Raw genomic sequence first — 20,921 nt, 5'->3', positions numbered from 1 at the left:
AAATAAGTTCATAAACTGTGGTTTATTGAACCACACTTTGCGTATTGTCTACCGCTTTTGTGCTGCAACAGCAGAATTGAGTAGTTCCCACCTTACAGCCTGCGAAGCCTAAAATATTCATTACCCAGCCTTTACGAAAAAGGTTTGCCAAGCCCTGGCCTTTTATGAAAAAGGTTTGCCAAGCCCTGGTCTAGAGAGCCAGAGAGGCCCCTAACAGGGGTCTAAAACTCTCCTGCTGCTTCCACTTCCTGATAGCCGAGCTGCTTGGATCTTTGTTTTCTACCTACCCACAACCTGCTGGGTAGATAGCCAGCAGGCTGAAGACTGAAATGTCCTATGTGCTTCTAAAGACCAAGCAGTTTCAACATCCAGGTGTGCTAGCTATTACATTATAAACTGGGCCTTTCATTACCTACATCTTTGTCACTAATCCAAATTATCTGATCAGTCAATAAAATAGCTAAGTTCTCTACCTTGGACTATTAAAATTATATATAATTATGTATAAATGCGTAATTATTAAATTCCTCAATGAAAAGAGAAAAATTATTAAAACACTTATTTAATCACCGAGAACACACATCCACATTAGGAATTTATATTTTAGGATACTTATCTCATACAAAATTTAACACAAAATTATAGACTTTGATAATAAGCAATATGCACATTACTATTCTTTCTCCTTTACTAATTTTTCTATCCTCGGAATTAAAGATGTGACTGCAAGTCGTAGGGCAGGGCCAGAAACCAACAGATTTCTTTGTTTTGACTCAGTCAGAGCTGAAAATGTAGCATCACATAAATAAATAGTTGAAAAAGGCAATAAAAATTTCAGTGCCTTTTCATGGAGTTCTGGGTAACTTGCCTTTGCATTTATCCAAAACTGAGTTACAGACATTGATTTAAATACTGATTGTAATCCTAAATCTGACGATAACTGTGCTAGTTTTTCTTCTTCGAAGTCCGTGAGATTACTATTTTGGTGATTCATAAAAGGATTTATTATCCACAAATTTCCTGAACACAAGTCTTCTTCTGGTGGGTAACAGTCATTGAGCATTTGAGAAAGTCCTTCCAGGTGCTCAAAAATAATGCTTGCAATACTGCTCATATTTAAGCCTGATGAGTTTGAGAATTCAGAAAATGAAGGGAACATGTCATAATCATTCTCTTGCATGCGCTTCAACCACATTTTTAACTTTTTCTTAAGCATATCGATTTTATTATACAAATTGAAGAGAGTAGTCATAGATCCTTGGAGACTTAAATTTAGTTCATTTATAAGTGAAAAAATATCTGATAAGTAGGCCAGCTTTGCAACCCATTCCTCATCAAAAAAATACTTGGCCAAATCTGAATGGTTTTGATTTAAAAATATTTCAATTTCATGTCGTAATTCAAATAATCTTGTTAAAATTCTCCCTCTTGATATCCAACGTACTTCAGCATGAAGTGGTAAATTCATGTGCTCAGACCCCATCTCTTCACACAAAATTGTTAACATTCGTGAATTCAACGCATTGCTCTTTATAAAACTTAAAATTTGTGCTGACTGCAAAAGAATTTCATGTAAGCACGGAGACAACTTTTCTGCTGCTAAATGTTCACGGTGAATAAAACAATGTGTAAATGCCACTGTATTCATGGCAACTTCTTGAATTTTTGCCCTTAAACCAGAACACCTACCAGTCATGCTTGCAGCCCCATCTGTACAGAGACCAACACAATGCTTCCAGTTCAGAGATTTACTATCAATATATTTATTTATTAGTTCAAATATTTCAAAACCAGTCATTTGAGAAGGCATTTCAATGCAACATAATAATTCTTCTTTTATATCACTACAACCATAATCAATGAAACGAATATAGCACAAAAGAAGGGTGGTATTTGAGATTTCTGATGACTCATCTATCTGAAGGGCGAACCACTTTGACTCTCGGACTTTTTGAATCAGCTGATCTTCGATGTCTGCAGATAGTTCATCAATCCTGTGTCCAATTGTACTATTAGAAAGAGGAATGGTTTTCATTTTGTCTCCAGCACTGGAACCCAAAACTTCTGAACACATTTCTACTAAATATGGTTTAATTACTTCTTCAGCAATGGAAAATGGCTTTTTGCTGGCAGCAATTTGGAAAGCAATTAAATAAGAAGCTTTCACAAGTGACTTTTCAACTAGTAAACACTTTTTTAAAGCACTGTTTTGACATTCCATTTCAAGAGATTTTTCTTCAAAAAAATCTACTGGTTTGTTTTCTAATTCTGAATGCTTTGTCTTCAAATGATGAGAAAGATTTGCTGGCTTCATGTTTTCACTGGATAAAATTTCTCCACAGATGACACACTGTGGCCTTGGTGAACTTTCTTTTGATCCCGGACAGATAATAAAACCAACTTTTAAATATTCCACATCATAAGTCTGGAAAAAACCTATTCTTTTTTTCTTTGCAGGTGGAGAATCAAGTTCCGCATCATTTTTCTCGTTAGGCATAGATAAATCTGAATGAAATATTTGAATCACTGTTATTTTCAAGAACAAATAAGCAATGTTCTTTATGTTTTTCCCCCACGTGTTTAAAATTTATATTTTGTTACTATTTATATTTGTCAAAAGCATACACTAATTAAGGTTTAAACACAAACCATAATACTTCCATGATGCCATTAAAAACTGAATTTCTCGGGACTTCCCTAGTGCTCCAGTGGGTAAGACTCCACACTCCCAATGCAGGGGGCCAGGGTTCGATCCCTGGTCAGGGAACTAGATCCCGCATGCATGCCGCAATTAAGAGTCCACATGAGGCAACTAAGAAGGCTGCAGGCAACAACTAAGAGTCCGCGTGTCGCAACTAAGAAGCCCGCATGCCACAACTATGAGCCCACATGCCGCAACTAAAAGATCCCGCATACCACAACGAAGACTAAGACCCGGTGCAGCCTAAATAAATAAATAAATATTTTTAAAAAACAAAAAAACAAAAAACTGAATTTCTCTTTGCCCAAAGCTTGGTCACTGACTGTAGTAAAACTGTAGGCAGTGGTATGTGTCCTAGCAGTGCCATGTATTCAGTAGATTAGTGGAATTAGGGCTGATGTACACAGAATACACCAAGTTAAGAGTAAACTATTTTAGGGACTTCCCTGGTGGCTCAGTGGTTAAGAATCCGCCTGCCAATGCAGGGGACATAGGTTTAAGCCCTGGTCCGGGAGGATCCCACATGCTGCGGAGCAACTAAGCCCGTGAGCCACAACTACTGAGCCTGCACTCTAGAGCCCCCAAGCCACAACTACTAAGCCTGCGTGCCACAACTACTTAAGCCCGCGCGCCTAGAGCCCGTGCTCCGCAACAAGAGAAGCCACCGCAATAAGAAGCCCACACACCACAATGAACAGTAGCCCACACTCACCGCAACTAGAGAAAGCTTGTGTGCAGCAACAAAGACCCAACGCAGCCAAAAATTAATTAATTAATTAACACCAAAAAAAGAATATACTATTTTACTTTTTAAAAGATGGGGAAAAAAAGTGAGAGGAGAAAAAAATTTGCCAAAAAGTTAACGTTTGGTGAATCTAGATGAAGGGTATATTCATTATGTATATTCATCTAAGGGTGTTCATTGTGCTGTATTTTCAATATTTCTGAATTTTGAATTTTTCAAAATTAAAGTTGAGGGGAAGGGGGTTAATTATTAGTTTTAATACCCAGTGTCAGTGAAGGTGTAGAGAAATGGATGCTCTCAAACATTGTTGATTGGATCATAAATTCATATAACTTTTCAGGAGGGCAATTTTGCAATACATATCAAAATCTAAGCCTTAAAATTCTATGAGAGGTTTTGAATCAGTAATTCCACTACTTAGGATTTATCCTAAGGACATAATTAAACAAGTGGAGAAAGATCCATTTACACAGCTTAACTCAATACTGTTTATAATATTAAAAAACTAGAAGCAATCTAATGTCAACCTTAGGAGGATGGATATACATTATATACATCCATACGTTATATACATTGGAATCTATGCATCCATTAAGAATCTCAACATATATTTAAATTTATGTTGATGTGGAATGATGTTTTCGTGCAATGTCAAGTGAAAAAGTAGTTTACAACAGTATACAGAAAACATCCTAATACTTAATCTAGAAATTCAAAAATGTATAAGCACACACATACCCACATATATAGCTGTCCAAAGATCCCTTACTACTCTCCACATGTGAATGTGTATTTAATAATTCATGTAAACAAAGAGTGTATCATTTTAACAGGAATATATAAAACAATCAAATTTACTGAGGAAGGAAAACAGAATTCTCCTTGACTCCTACTAAAAGAAAGGCATCCTACATAAAAACTCACGGTCAGCTGTTGACAGACTAAGCTTTTACTTTCATTTTTCGGCTGTGCCGCACAGCATGTGGGATCTCAGTTCCCCAACCAGGGAATGAACCCGCACCCCGTGCACTAGAAGCGCAGAGTCTTAACCACTGAACCACCAGGGAAGTCCCCAGACTAAGCTTTTAAATATATTCTGTGAAGTAAAAGTATCATTAAAAACAAAAATCAAAAAATGTTTTGGGCAGAGTAGGCTATAAAAGTAACTGAAAACATAAGGGTAGTGGGATTAAAAGCAGTTAACATGGATTGGGGCAAGAGTGTACAATATTTTCAAGTATGAATTCAAATAATATTCCTAATCACCAACACCTCAGACATATAGTTATACTCTTAGTAAGTCAATTCAGTGTTTAAAAAAAGAACCAAGGTTAAATCACTAATACTTTTAACTAAATTCGTATCTTGGTAATTATTATAATAGCCTGTCTGTACATTTGAAAAGCAGTGCACATGTACAGAAGATGCTTGTCCACTCTACACATAACGCTTTGCGTGCATATGGATTCAATTTAGTAGTTATTAGTGTTAATGACAATACAAAAGGAATAAATTAGATGTTCAAAGTATGTGATCCAAGAATTGTTTTCACATTTAAGAAATTGTCAATGACTTTCTTTTCCTTTCTTAAAAAATCAAAAACAAGCACACAAAACAGAAAACAAACTTACTACATGTGGAAAGCACAACAACACATACCTGTCTGACATTCCTTGTGTTGTGTATGTGGTTTGCAAGAGGTGGCCTTGGTCTGTGTGACGGGTTTGCACAATAATGCTTTGTTCTTTAAAAGCTTCAAACACTGGGAAGACAGAAGTTTCATGGCATCTGTCTGTGTACTTCCCTAGTTAAAAAAATCCAGAAACCAGAGAGATTTTTTTTAGTACCTTCTCACTGACTACAATTGCTATCAGTTGAAAGGTGATATATATCAAGAGAAATATAATTCTCTAAAAGAATGGTACAAGAAAGTTGCTTTGGAAAATATATACTAATTCCTAATTCTTCAATCAGTATCAGTACCATTTATTGATTTAAAAAAATACTCTGCCGATAATAAGTACAATCAAAACAAAGAAAACAATCTGCTGATTAGGACAATTGGCTATTCAGAAAACTTAGATCCAACTTCAGACCATATGCGAAAAAATATTCCATATCGATTAAAGACCTCAATATGAAAAAAATAAAACTTTAAAATCAATGGAGAATTTTCAAATAACCAGAACTCAGAGGAAGTATTCTTAAATAAAACACAAAAGAGTTAAAAATAAAGTAGAAAAGGTTGATACAACTGACTACCTTGAAATTTTAACTTTTGCAAACAAAGGTCTTTAAGGTTGAAGGATAAACAACAGCGTGGGAGAATGTATTTAAAACATGTTCTTTCATTCAGTAAACATTTACTGAACGTTTACTACAAGCCAGGCACTGTCCTTAGACCTGGGCATACAGCAGAAAACAAGACAAAGTCCTGCGCTTATGGGCCTTACCTTCTAGAGGGAGACACAGAATATAAACAAGTAAAACAAATACATAATTCCAGGTCGTGATAACTGCTATGAAAGAAATAAAGCAGGATAGGGAATGGAGAGTGACAGCGTGGAGGAGAGGTAATTCTGGAGTAAACATTTGAGCAAAGACCTTATGAATATTCAAAAGAGCATGCCACGCAATGCCTGAGGTCAGAGGATTCCAGGCAGAGGTACTGAGGTGCAAAAGACCTGAAGTGGGAAAGAGCGTGACGTGCTTTAGGAACATCAACAAGAACAAGACTGAAATAAAGTTAAGCCAGGACTAAAATGATACGTTTGGAAAGGTCAGCAGAAGCCAACTTGTATAGGACCTGGAAGGTCTTAGTAAAAAAAACAACAACAGAAAATTAGGATTGTACTTTAAGTGTGATGGGAAACCACCAAACGGTACACAGTAGCCTCCCTCATCTGCAGTTTTGCTTTCTTTCATTTCAGTTACCCATGGTCAAGTGCAGTCTGAAAATATTAAATGGAAAACTCCAGAAATAAACAATTCATAAGTTTTAAATTGTACACCATTCTGAGTAGCACTATGGAATCTCTTGCTGTCCCATTCTGTCCTGCCCAGGAAGTGAACCATCCCTTTGTCCAGCGTATCCTGCCCATTAGTCATTTAGTAGCCATCTTGGTTGTCAGCTTGATTGCCGTGGTATCACAGTGCTTCTAGTCAAGTAACCCTTATTTTATTTCATAATGGCCCCAAAGTGCAAGAGCAGTGATGCTGGCAATTCAGATATGCCGAAGAAAAGCCCTTAAGTATGTCCTTCAAGTGCAAAGGGAAAAGCTTAACACTTCATCACAACGCCTACGTTTTTCACCTCACTTCATCACCTCATATCACTACGACAAAGGTGAATACAGTACAATAAGGTATTTTGAGACAGAGATCACATTCATATAACTTTTATTATAGTATACTATTATAATTGTTCTATTTTGTTATTGTTGTTAATCTCTTACTGTGCCTAATTTATAAATTAAACTTTATCATAGATATGTATGTATAGGAAAAACATAGTATATATAGGGTTCGGTACTGCCCATGGTTTCAGGCATCCACTGGGGGTCTTGGAACGTATCCCCCATGGATAAGGGAGGACTACTGTTATTTAAATTTACTTTTTAAATAGGTGATAGATGCAGTAATTTTGAATGATGTAACAATTCAAAAGGTATAAAAGTGTATACATGAAAAGTAAGTTTTCCACACCTGTCTGCCATCTATCCAGACTCAGTCTTGAACAGTGTTCCCAGTTTCGTATACATCCTTCTAGAGATGGGCTATGTAATTAAATATGTTGCTTTTGACTACACATGGTAGCATATTATTAGCAAGGCTCAGCACCTTGCTTTGCCACTTAGCGAACTATCTTGGAGGTATTTTCATAAAACTTTATACAAAGCTGCCTAGTAACAGCTTTATACACTGAATGTACTATATGTAATTTGAAGAGTCCCTGCTGCTAAACATTTAAATGTTACAAATCTTTTGCTATTATAAACAATGCTACAATAAATATCCTTACACACAAATTGATTCTACATGTGCTAGTATATCTATAGACCAAGGTCTTTCTTTTTTCCTGCAAAAGCTTTATTGTTTCCATTGGGTCCATGGCTTGGGAGAGGGCTCCAGCGTGGTTAAAAAGCTGCCTAGTGGCTGCAGGGAGAGGCTCAGGCAGAAGCCCTGACACCGGGGGATAACAGAGGGGCCCCTAAAAGGCAGCTGGGCTGGAGGCTCCTAGCCCTTCTTGAGTTGAGGGTGACCCCCTCAAAGATATACTCGCCCAGCCCAGCCTAACACCAGCCGGTCTGTCAGGTGGTGGCCCATCTTCTTGATGAGTTTCACCTCCTCATCTATGAAGTGATTCTTCAGGACGTCACAGAGATGGGGGTCTGCACAGGCAGAACCAGGGTATGAAGATCCAAAAGGGCCTGGTTCAGGCTCTTCTCCACAACCCTGGTGGCTTCCATGGCATCCAGGGTTTTACCCCACTCATCTTGGGACAGTTTCTGCACACCCTGGAAGAGGATACAGCCACTGCGCTGGTTTTGCATCTTCAGGAGACTCGGAAGAAGTGGCCCACACTCTCCAGAGCCACAGGACCACGGTGGAGATGGACGCTCAGAGAGTGGTATGTGTAGGAGGCCCGCAGAGGCAGGCTGACCAGGCGATTGACGGAGGCCTCCACCTTGGTGGAATAATTCTGACCAGTCTGGGAGTTCTTGGTTGACTGGCAGTAAGGACGATGTTGGCTGGTCTCAGAGACAGCGGATGGCTGAGAGGATGGTTCTGAAGGTTGGGACTGGAAAAAAGGCTGGAGGGTAGTCAGAGGCTGGAGGAAGGGGCGTCCCAGGGTCTATTCCAGCCAGACACTACTGAAGCAAGAGACATGCCCGCAGGACCACCAGGCACACTGACTGGAATAAGGTGTTTATAAGTGCTGCTTGGTGGGTCAAAGTATATGAAAATCTGTATATTACAACGTATGGGACCTAGTTCCCAATACTCTAAACATTATCAAACTTTTTTGCTATTTCTCAGTGAGAAATTATATAACAGTATTCAGGTTACATATTTTTCATGTTTAAGCATTATTTATATTTTCTCTTCTGTGAACTGTCTATTCATATCCTTTTCCCTGCCTTCCTTTATCTTTTAATTCTACGCTTGTTTTTTGAATGGGTAATATAACGTGACAAAATTCAAAGATTCAAATAGTAAACAATGAAAAAAGTAATTCTCCCTCTTAAAATTCTCCCCCCGTCTTTCAGTTCTCCTCAGAGGTAATCACTACTATCTATTTATTGGCTGCCTCCCAGAGATATTCTATACAAATGTAGAGGCATGTGTTTTGTGTGTTTTGTGTTTTTTCACTTATTATATATAAGACTGCTCTATGTCTGTAAAGAAAGAGCTGTCACGTTCTTTTTAACTGCATGATATTCCACTGCATGGGATACAGTATATTTAACTACAGTCCCAACAGAGCCACTTTGTATGCATACAAGAAACTCCACTTGCCAGGCCATGTGACTAAGTGTGGGATTGGAGAGGGTGCATTTCAGACTCTCTAAGTAGGGCTATTTTTTTCTAATTTGCACAATACCTCAGAATGAACTCACAATGGCCTTGACCACTGATGAAACAGTTAGGATGTTTACAGGATTTTCCTCCTACAAACAGTACTGCAATTGTTATCCTTGTACATCATTCATAAATGTGCAAAATATACCTGAAGGATAAATTCTTAAAATTGGAGTTCCTGGGTAAAACGGTATTTACGTTTTAAATTTTAATAGGTTTTACTAAATTGCCCTCTGTAGCAGTTTTACCAACTGCTATTGGCAATATGTAAAAATGCCTTAACAGTGTTATTCATCATTTTTATCTTTGCCATCTGATGAAACTGTAGTTCTAAATGGCAGTTCTCTAATCTTGAAGTTGAATTATGTTTGCATATGTTTAAGAACTATTATTTCCTGGTCTGTAAACTGATGGATCATATTTTTGCCCATGTTCCTAATGGGTGTTGGGTCTTCTTACTGACTCACAGAAACTCTCTACATATGGAAAAAAATAGCCTTTTATGGCATAAATTGCAACCTTGCTTTTTTCATGTGTCTTTGGCTTTGAAATGTAGTTGAATTTTCCTTACAAATTTTTTATGGCTTTTGGGTTCTGTGACATATTTAGAAAGACTTTCCCCACTTCTGCACTAAAATTCTTTCCTATACTTTTTCCTAGTACTTTCATTATTTTTTAAAACTTAAAACTTTTCTCCATCTAGACATCATTTTGGTTTAACTTAGTAGAAATCCAACTGTATTTTCTTCCATATGTCTACTCAGTTGTCACAACACTATTTACTGAATAATCTAGATCTCTCCTACTGATCTGAACTGCCTTTATTGTTTCTAAATTCGCACATGTATATATATATATATATATATATATATATATTTTTTTTTTTTTTTAGGTCTATTTCTAGACTTCTTTTCTATTGAGCTGTCTATCCATGGCTTCTTGTTGTTTCAACTATGTAGCCTTATAAAATTTGTTGTATAACTGATTCACTTTGCTGTACACCTGAAACTAACACAACCTTATAAATCAACTATATGCCAATAAAAATTTAAAAAATTTTTTTCTTAATTTGTAGTTATCCTATAATTTTGGGAACTAGCTCTTCCCCTTCTCTATTCTTCTTTTTTCAGAATTTCATTGAAGGTTTTTAAAGCACTGGAGTGACAATCTGATTTTTAAGATGATCATTCTGGCAACAGTGTGGAAAAAAAAACTGCAAAGGGCAAAAATGGAAGGAGGAAGACAAGTAGGAGGTCACTGCAGTAATGCAGAAGAAAGATGATGGTGGCTCAGACTAAGAAGACAGCAACAGGAGTGATAAGAAGGAACACTGGAGAGGAAGTGTGGGCGATATAAAACAGTTCTGCTTTATTTGAGATGGCTATTCACAATCTAAGAGTAAATGTCAAGCAAGCAGTGGGATGGATACGTGAATCTAGAGCTCAGAGGTCAAGGCAAGAGAAATAAATCTGGTAACCAGCCACCATCTAGGTGGTTTAAAACCACAGGACTATAATGAGTCCCCTACAAAGAAATGTAGATTGACAAAAGGAACAAATGATTGACCTAGAAGTTGAAGAAGGTATTTCAAGGAATGAAGGAGAGATCAACTGTATCAAATGTTACTGAAAGGATGAGTAGAATAGGAACTGAAAATTGACCAGTGGATTTGGCAAAATAAACACTGATGGAGATCTTGACAAGAACAGTTTCAGTGGAGTGGTGCAGACAAAAGCCTGACTAGAGTGAGCTAAGGGAAGATAACAGATAAGGAAATGGTGGCAGCAAGTAGAGGCCACACTTAGAGGAGTTTTTCCAAAATGGAGAGCAGAGAAATGGGACAGTAGCTGAAAGGTCATGGTGTTAAAGAAGGATTTTTTTCAGGTAGGAAATATTACTGCATGTTTTTGTGTTGGTAAAAATGATAAGTAGAAAGGAAGGCAAATCCAGAATATATAAAGAAACCCAGGACTTCCCTGGTGCAGTGGTTAAGAATCTGCCTGCCATTGCAGGGGACACGGGTTCAAGCCCTGGTCCGGGAAGATCCCACATGCCGCGGAGCAACTAAGCCCGTGCGTCACAACTACTGAGCCCACAAGCCACAACTACTGAGCCCGCGTGCCACAACTACTGAAGCTCACGTGCCTAGAGCCTGTGCTTTCCAATAAGAGAAGCCACCACAATGAGAAGCCCACACACCACAACGAAGAGTAGCCCGTGCTCGCTGCAACTAGAGAAAGCCTGCGTGCAGCAATGAAAACCCAATGCAGCAAAAACTAAATAAATAAAGATAAATTTATATTAAAAAAAAAAAGAAATCCATAAGAAAAAGACAAACACAAATATACGGAAAAATTAAAAACAGGAAATTCAAAGAAAATTCAAATGTTCAAAAACAGAAATATAAGCAAACACACCTAGTAATCAGTGACATGTAAAATAAAACAAGATATTACTAAACAGATAGGCAAAAAAAAAGTTTAAATCTGACAACATAAAATAACAATAAGGCTGTGGGAAATGAGTACAAAAATAAACTGCTGGTGGGAATAAAAACTGGAACAGCCACTCTATAGGGCAATTTGAAAACTAAAAATGCAAATGCACTTTGTCCCCAAAATTCCATAATTCCATGTCTACACTAGACAAACACCTGCACACGTGCACAAGGAGACACAGAATGTCCACTGTAGCAGAGATTTTTGATAGTGAAGCAACCTAATGTTTATCAATAGGCAATAGATAAATAAAAGATGGTACCTATATACAATATTATACAGCAGCAATAGGAATGTACCAAATCTATTAAATATCACATGGATATTTTAAAAAATAACATTAATTATTTTCCATGGATGTGTATATATGAATGTGAAAGATTAAAAATGGTCTGAAAGGAAACACACCAAACTCAGAACAGTAGTTGCATCTAGGGTTGTGAAAAAGGACTGAAGGTAGTGATCCATTTTTTAAAAAGGAGAAAAAAGGGAGGGTAGAAGAAAAAAAAAAACTGTGAGCTAATAAGCCAAATCTATCAATGGTTAATTCTGGATGGAGGGAATACAGTAGAACAGGGAGTTGGCAAAATATGGTTCATGGGCCCACCACCTGTGTTTGTAAATAAAGTTTTACTGTTCCAGTGTTTTACTCACTCATGTATTGTCTATGGCTACTTCTGCACTACAATGGCAGAGGTGAGGCGTTGTAACAGAGATTGTATGCCCTGCAAAGTCTAAATATTTACTCTCTAGACCTTTATAGAAAAAGTTCGCTGACATTTGCAGTATATTCTCTTCTTTGCACTTCCCTGTATCTCACCTTTCCCCCAAATTTAAGACCACTTAAATAACCTGAAGGAGATTCAGACCAAAGTCCCAGAGAAACAAAGAAAAGATTCTAAAACTGCCAGGTTTTTTTTTTTAAATCATAAAAATACTACATTATTTATTATTATACTTTTTATAGACTAAACTGAAAATATTAATCAGAACTATTCTGTAACATAGTTTAAATGATTGGTGAATTACAGAAATACTCCATATAGGGAAAACATATATAGGGCAGTCACATTTAATATGAGGGATATGTTCCTGAAAAATTCAAAACCAACATAATTCAAGACTAATTGTCCCATACATATAAAGTAGAGGAGGGATGCATTATCAGAGTCATAAGCCTATAACCAATATAGAATATTTTTATAATACATATTAATAATACTTATTAATATAAGGTACATTAACAATGATTCATTATACAATTAGGCAGTTAATAACAAAATTATTAATTCTACAACACAGTGATCTATTAATAATGTAATTTTAAGATATAATTTAATGTACAATACATAGCATACATATAGATACAAAATTAACTTAATGATAGTTCATTAACTAATGTGGTATACTGCCTGAAAATAATGAAGTAGAGTTATCACCATCTTCCAACAACACTAATAATGGGAGAGTTAAGAGATATCGAACTAAGTAGGATAAACTATCTCTCCACATTATGGTGAAGACTGGTCTGATTCCCTGGAAGACTTTTGCTAAAGAATGAATCTAATGAATCTAACGTGGTTTGGTTTTTTTTCTCATTTTTTCTTTTTTCACTGAGGATTTCTTGATATGCAGACACACTGTCCGTCTTTCGCCTTGCCACCATGCAACCGCAATCCACATTTGGATCATCTTCAAATATAGCAACTGGTTGCTGAAATATGGTCAAAAGTCTATGCCAGTCACTTCACTGCTAGTTGATGTGTTAAAGGCCCAGGCTAATTGCTGGGGCCCTCTTCCTGCTACCTTTGTTTTTCTAATTCTAGCAAGTCTTCCTTTATTAATCCCTGGGCAACAACCCAAGCAAAATTTCAACATTCCTTTCAACAACCTTGCACAAATTTACCTTCTTTACCATTTTCATAGCTTTTTTTTTTAAATTAATTCATTTATTTTTGGCCGTGTTGGGTCCTCGTTGCTGCACGCGGGCTTTCTCTAGTTGTGGCGAGCGGGGGCTACTTTGTTGCGGTGCGCAGGCTTCTCATTGCAGTGGCTACTCTTGTTGCAGAGCATGGGCTCTAGGCGCAAGGGCTTCAGTAGTTGTGGCTCATGGGCTCCAGAGCGCAGGCTCAGTAGTTGTGGCTCAGGGGCTTAGCTGCTCCGCAGCATGTGGGATCTTCCCAGACCAGGGATTGAACAAATGTCCCCTGCACTGGCAGGCGGATTCTTAACCACTGCGCCACCAGGGAAGTCCCTAGTTTCTTTATTAGCAGATGTTATGGTGTCTTCCAAGTTAAAGCCTCTTGAAATTCTGGTAAAGCCGAAATGTTTTGATAGCTTCAGTGTTAGCAGATATAGCTGGCCTGCTCATTTTTATATTCTTAAAACCTTGGTGGGCTTTAAAATTGGAAAGCCAGCCATGACTTGCAGTAAACCTTTTTGTCTCACTGTCGCCTCCTTTCAAATCATCAAAAATACTTCATGCCTTAGCACAGATGATAGCTTGGCCTTAGGGATGCATTATGGCAGCACTGATCTTGCAGCTGTGTTGCCAGGATTTCTTCCATTTATTCCATTATCCTTGCCTGGTTACAAGATAATTTTGTGAACTAAAGAATGTACCTGCTTTAATACTGCTTTGGGGTTTTTTGAGCATTATCTCTAATACTCTGCAGGGTGCACTCTCCTAAATTAACAGCATGAGATATCATAGCAATGGTCTGGCCTTCTTCACAAAGTTTTATCACATCTAACTTCTGCTCCAAATTTAGAATTTGGGGCACACTTTTTAGTATCGGATCACCACTTAATGAACCTGAATGACACTGTTATATGATATCAATATTTTAAAAAAGATTTTAATTGTATCAAGAGCAAATGTTAAGAGAGCAACACAACAGTCACTGAAAACATTAACTCAAGATCTGACACATTAGGTTTGTGTGATATTGATAAAGGATGATAGGAATTTTGTTTTCCTGTTAAAGTGATGCTGACATAGGACAACAATGAAATAGTCTGCAATTCTTTCAGCCTGCCAGATTTGAAATTATGTATTTCTTTAAATTTTTTTTTAATCTTGGGAAGTTTCACAATACAGTGGGAATTTAAATATATTTTTATTTTGCACTATTTTCAGCCTCACATAATTCAAAGATGCATAAACCAACAATATACTGAACTTTTTCAAGAGACCTTTTAGTCTAAAAGAAAAATACTTGAATGTAGTAAAAGAGAAAAATAAGCAACCAGATGGAATTAACAAGTATTTAAAGAAACTAAGGAACCAGAACACAAACAATAAAATCAGGAATGCAGTCTTATTAATCATCTAACTTTAAGATTCAAAAACAAAAATCAGTGCATAATATATTACTCTACTTTTTAAAAAGACTAAGCAGCAAATAGACATGAACTCAGACATACATTAGAAGGCTATATCCAAAATGAAACTAAACCCAAGGGGCATTAATCAGGAAAATAATTAATAAAACTTACATCTTCAATGATCTTTGCTGCCTCTTTAGTATTAACTGCACCTGTTATAAATTAAAACATACATTATCCCTAGAATAACATTATCCCTAGAATATACAGAAGTAAACACTGAAACCAAGAGGTTACTTTCCTCTTGCTAAGGTTGTCTGGAGCCTAGTCCAGAATTTCTCAAAAAATGGTACAAGGAAACTTGGCATCAATACTACCTGGGGTGCTTGGTAAAGGTAGGGATTCCTAGGCCTAATCCCATCCTACTGTATTAGAATCTCCGAAGGTAAAGGCAGCAATATTAAAATCAATTGGGAGATTGGGACTGACATATATACACTAATATGTATAAAATGGATAACTAATAAGAACCTGCTGTATAAAAAAATAAATAAAATAAAATTCAAAAATTCAATCAATCAATAAATAAAATCAATTGGGTTCTTAAAAAAATAAACTATACATACCACTTCCTTCCCTATACATGCCACCCTGCTTGCTACCCACTTCCCTCAGAGACAGAGGGGCATGTTTCCTCATATAAACATATATGTAAACATTACCAATAAGAGCTATTTACCCTAGACAATGCTCACCTCTACAGTCTACCCAAATGCCTTTACATCAAGTCATACCTTTTAAAACAACATTCTCTGTGAGCTGGGCAGGAGATATTTTTGCCAATGACACCACATTGGTTATAACTGGTATTGTATTTGTCCTTGCAGAAGGGAGCTCCACTGAAGCAGTTTGCGCCTTAGAAATATTTACTGATTAAAATAGACAAAAAGGTAAGACCTAGTATAAACAAAAGGATCACACACACACATTAAAAAAACCCTGTTAACAGCTAAGTTTCAAGGTACAATGCAAACATCTGTATAAACTCTGTATAATGTTGGGCTGGGTGATTCTGTTCAGATTAGTGTTCATTAGGACTTAAAGAGTACCTGATTCTCTAAAATTATAAACTTCAAATGATACTTAATAGGTGAAAATACAGGTATCAGCTTCAGAATTAACCGGACTTTTCCATTAGTGAATATTAAAATTCCTACACCTAAGCTTGATTCAAATAAAAATTTAACATGCTAATTTTTGTAAGTAAGTTGGTGACATAGCTGTCCATCCACATAAAAACAGTGACTTTGTTAACCCACATTATAGAATGAAAATTCTACCACCACCCTGACTGGTCTTAGGGAATGAATGATAACACAAAAGATCAGCACAAGGCATATGTGATTAAGGTGATGATTAATAAGATTGCAAAGGTAGACAAAGGCCAGACTTTAAAGTCAAAGCACATGAATTCTGTCAATTCAGCAGCACACCAGGCTTTGATGAGAGAACATAACATCAGATGTTTTTAGTCTAACTCAGAGAAGTGCTACTTCAGAGAGCAACTTTCAGAACATGCCACATATCTATTCATCTGGATATTTTGACCACATTAGCTGTCCTACTTGCAAAATTATTTTATTCTTAGCCAGGAAAAACTTTGCTACCTGTGAAGAACTGGTCTACTTTATTTTTTCTGATATAATTAATGTGTTGTTCTTTTTTCCTTGGCTACAAGCAAGCTCTGGATCAAATCTGACACCAGTCACAGCAACCATATTAACATACTTATATCCTCTTCCTTTGTTTGCCCTGATGTTCTGTTTTTATTTCTGGTTTATTAACTGAATAGCATATATCCCTTAGTGTAAGTTATTTATGTACAGATAAATTCAATCAAAAGCAATCAAATCTAATTTTCCTACAAAATTAGTGCTTATATATTTATTGATTCCTTGGTGTGTTTGATTTTGATAGCAAAAGGCATTAGGATTAATTTTCCCTCAAGAGCAATCCTTAAGAATTCTTACAGGAAAATTTAAGGAAATTCAGGCTATTTGACTCCAGTGAAATTTGTTTTATTATATTATTTACAACTGTGTGTGCTGATAGTAACTTAGCACTGACATAAAGACCCCCTTAGCCAAGTTTAACTTTACCTTTATTTTGTGACAGAGGGTCATTCATAGTTTGCTGACGATGACAAAACTCCATGACACAAAATAGGTTACAGAAATGTTTGATGTTTCCTCGCCATTTTATGGACTCACTTAGCTTACCCTGTCGTTTACAACCATCACACTTGGCCATCTGAGAAAGAAATGTAGAACAGGATAGGCTTAAAACTATAAAATAATAAAAATATAACACTAATCATAAAATCAGAGGAAATATGAAAACAGGATCCATGTGTCAGTTGAGACCGCAAAATGTAAGGTTCCTACCTTAAGACACTGTACGTAAAAATATATACACTATTTGTTTCATATAGATGCCCTCAATTGAGAGGATATAAAAGTTATCTCCTGTTTTCAAAATTACTGATGAAGGAATCTAAAGATAGGCTTTTTTTTTTTTTAAACGTTAAGAGGTAGCCTACTGCAGTATAAAGAATATGGGCTTTGGAGTCATAAAGACTTTGACTCATTCAACAAATATCTAACTAGATACCCTTCATCTTGAGCATTGAGATAGGTCTTGGTCATATAATTATGAAAAAGACCCCCAAAGAAAGTTATGTGTTAGGTAGGTAGACAAGTAAACAGGTGATTTCACTGGAATGTTACAGGTGCTGTCCATCACCTACCAGCTTCTTCAGGGGCACATTACTTAACCTCCCTGGACCTTACTTTATTTCCTTATTTATAAACAGGAAATACTATACCTACCTCTTAGGATTGTGGTGAGGAGTAAATGAAATAACACTTATGAAGCACTGGACATGTATTAGTGGTTCAATTAATTGTAGCTTTCGTTGTTAGCCTTTCAAAAAAAATTTTTTTTAAAGAAGGCAGGTGAGGGGTAAGGAAGTCAGAGTCATTTGACCTATGAAGTGAGAACAAGGTCTGACTTCAAATTTCTCAGAGTAACCTTCTGAATGAGAGAGCAACTTAAGGCAACATAACTATGTAAAGTTCTAACTAAAAAAAACCCAAAGTTATAAATAAGGTCCGTGTGCCTCGTAAGAAAGCAAAAATTAAAGGAACACATCTTCAAACAACAACAAAGTCTCCCGAAATTCTATACTCTTTACCCCAAAGATTTCATGTTTATATTCAATTGAATTTTGCTTTAGGAGCCCATAATTTAGTTACCCAATTCTAAACACCCAATTTTTCTTCACATAATCTGAATATATTTCAAAGAGAAAATAATTTGTACTAACTTCAGAAAGCCAAAGAGATATATTACATTTACCTGATAAAACAGAACAGTAAATTTGGTCATGCAGTCTTCACAACAAAACTCTTCTAACTTGCCCTCCAATCGATTTTCTACCAAATTAGGGGATGTCTGTGAACAATAACTGCACATCTTACAGTAGTTTCCCCATCGTTCTCCAAAGTCACGGGCTGAGAGGAATTTGCAAACTGAGAACCAGAGGGATAAAAGCAAGAAACATCAAGTTTATATAAACTTGAAGACAGTAAAGTGAGTTTCTACAGTCTTAGATACCAACTTTAAGCTAATTTCTAAATACTTGACACAATTATTTGCCTCAAGGTTAAAAGACAGTCTTATCTATATTCACAAAACAAACATATCACTTTTGAAACATATACTCTAAATATTAGGTCGTCTATATTCAGAAACATCAGAGGTATTGGGTTGGCCAAAAAGTATCTTCAGTTTTTAAGTAAAAATAAAAGACACATTTTTCATTTTCACCAAGAACTTTATTGAACAACGTATTCACCCTTTTGTTCCACTACCTTCTGCCATTTTTCAGGCAACTTCACAATTCCATCTTCACAAAACTTTTTTATCTTTTTGAGCAAAGAACTGTTCAGGTGCCTTTTACAGGCTTCCAGGGAATTGAAATTTTTCCCATGAAAAGAACTTTGTAAAGACCAAAATAAAAGGAAATCCGAAGGTGCAATGTCTGGTGAATACAGCGGATGAATCAAAATTTCCCAGCCAAGTTGTAACAGTTTTTGCCTGGTCATCAAAGAAACATGCGGTCTTGTGTTATCCTGATGGAAGGTTATGCGTTTTCTGTTGACTAATTCTAGACACTTTTCATCAAGTGCTGCTTTCAGTTGGTCTAACTGGAAGCAGTACTTGTTGGAATTAATCGTTTGATTTTCCAGAAGGAGCTCATAATAGAGGACTCCCTTCCAATGTCACCATATACACAACATCACCTTCTTTGGATGAAGACTGGCCTTTGGTGTGGTTGGTGGTGGTTCATTTTGCTTGCCCCACAGTCTCTTCCATTCCACATTATTGTACAGTATCCACTTTTCATCGCCTGTCACAATTTGTTTTAAAAATGGAACACTGGGACTTCCCTAGTGGCGCAGTGGTTAAGAATCTGCCTGCCGATGCAGGGGACACAGGTTCGAGTCCTGGTCCGGGAAGATCCCACATACCATGGAGCAACTAAGCCCATGCGTCACAACTACTGAACCTGCTCTCTAGAGCCCACGTGCCTAGAGCCCGTGCTCCGCAGCAAAGACAAGCCAGTGCAATGAGAAGCCTACGTACCGCAACAAAGAGTAGCCCCTGCTCGCCGCAACTAGAGAAAGCCCGCGCACAGCAACAAAGACCCAACGCAGACAAAAATAAGTAAATAAATAAATTTATTTCAAAAAAAAGAGAGAAAAACGCCAAGTTCAAAAAAACAAAAAAAAAAGGAACGTCTTCCTTACATTTAAGTAGAGAATTGCATGCGGAAATACAGTCAAGAAGGTTTTTTTCGCTTAACTTATGTGGAACCCAAACATCAAAGCGATTAACATAAGCAACCTGGTGCAAATGATTTTCAATGCTTGATTTGGATATTTTGAGTATGTCACCTGTCTCCCGCGTGGTATAACATTGATTGTTCTCAATGTCTCAATTTGATCACTATCAACTTCAACTGGTCTACCCAACGATGGAGCATCGTCCAGAGAGAAATCTCCAGCACGAAACTTCGCAAACCACTTTTGACATGTTCGATCAGTCACAGCACCTTCTCCATACACTGCGCAAATCTTTGTGTTTCAGTTGCATTTTTACCTTCTTTGAAATAATAAAGTATAGTATGCCAAAAATGCTTTTTTCTTCCATCTTCAATATTAAAATGGCTACATAAAAATTCACCAATTTTTTAATTTTTTTAATTTTTGGCCGTGTCGGATCTTAGTTGTGGCACACAGAATCTTCGTTGAGGCATGCCAGATCTTCTCGTCGCAGCACGCAGGCTTCTCTCTAGTTGTGGCGTGCGGGTTTTCTCTTCTCTAGTTGTGGCACGCAGGCTCCAGGGCACGTGGGCTCTGTAGTTTGCGGCACACAGCCTCTCTAGTTGAGGTGCGCAAGCTCAGTAGTTGTGGCGCATGGGCTTAGTTGCCCCGCAGCATGTGGGATCTTAGTTCCCTGATCAGGAATCGAACCCGTGCCCCCTGCATTGAAAGGCAGATTCTTTACTACTAGACTACCAGGGAAGTCCCCCAAAATTCACCAATTTTGATAAGTCTTTTTTTAAATGCACGCTGATATGACAGCTGTCACATACAATCTAACAAAATTGTTTCAAATGAAGTTAAAGACAACTAAGTGCTACTAGAGCCATCTTACAGAAAAAACCGAACCAACCTTTTGGCCAACCCAATATAAAACTTTCTTAAGCCAAGAAGCAGTAATTGCCTAAGTACCCTCTTTATGAATGGGTGCAAAAACAAAAAGATCTCTGAAGTCATAGCTAAACTTACGAAGAGATTTTCTATATACTAATACCATTGACCTAATTATATTTTGAAAGTTTTTCTTTATTGAGATTATTATAACATTTAAAAGGATAGACTTTAAAGTGAATTAAGTATAAACTCAATAAAAAAGCTTCAAATTATATTTCATTAAAGAA

At 36.8% G+C, this 20,921-nt stretch overlaps 1 protein-coding gene across 4 annotated transcripts in view; it reads right to left on the bottom strand.

The window, feature by feature from the left end:
* Positions 1 to 620: 620 nt before the first annotated feature.
* ZMYM6 (zinc finger MYM-type containing 6) overlaps positions 621 to 20,921 on the bottom strand; it is a 43,919-nt gene continuing 23,618 nt past the window's right edge. For 3 of the 4 annotated variants that reach the window (XM_061186814.1, XM_061186816.1, XM_061186815.1), the window contains exons 11-16: positions 18,272 to 18,444; positions 17,014 to 17,164; positions 15,649 to 15,783; positions 15,026 to 15,066; positions 5,106 to 5,250; positions 621 to 2,505 (exon numbers count right to left, since the gene is read on the bottom strand). In XM_061186814.1, coding sequence (XP_061042797.1) covers positions 674 to 2,505; positions 5,106 to 5,250; positions 15,026 to 15,066; positions 15,649 to 15,783; positions 17,014 to 17,164; positions 18,272 to 18,444 — 2,477 coding nt within the window. In that variant the 3' untranslated portion in view covers positions 621 to 673. Of the gene's footprint in view, positions 2,506 to 5,105; positions 5,251 to 13,081; positions 14,113 to 15,025; positions 15,067 to 15,648; positions 15,784 to 17,013; positions 17,165 to 18,271; positions 18,445 to 20,921 lie in introns of those variants that run through there. The other variant, XM_061186817.1, reaches the window with a different exon arrangement.

This window comes from Eubalaena glacialis, chromosome 3 (assembly GCF_028564815.1).
Source record: "Eubalaena glacialis isolate mEubGla1 chromosome 3, mEubGla1.1.hap2.+ XY, whole genome shotgun sequence".
NCBI classification, from domain to species: domain Eukaryota; kingdom Metazoa; phylum Chordata; class Mammalia; order Artiodactyla; family Balaenidae; genus Eubalaena; species Eubalaena glacialis.
Note: the sequence above shows the minus strand (reverse complement) of the source record. Positions and strands in the feature narration are given on the sequence as shown.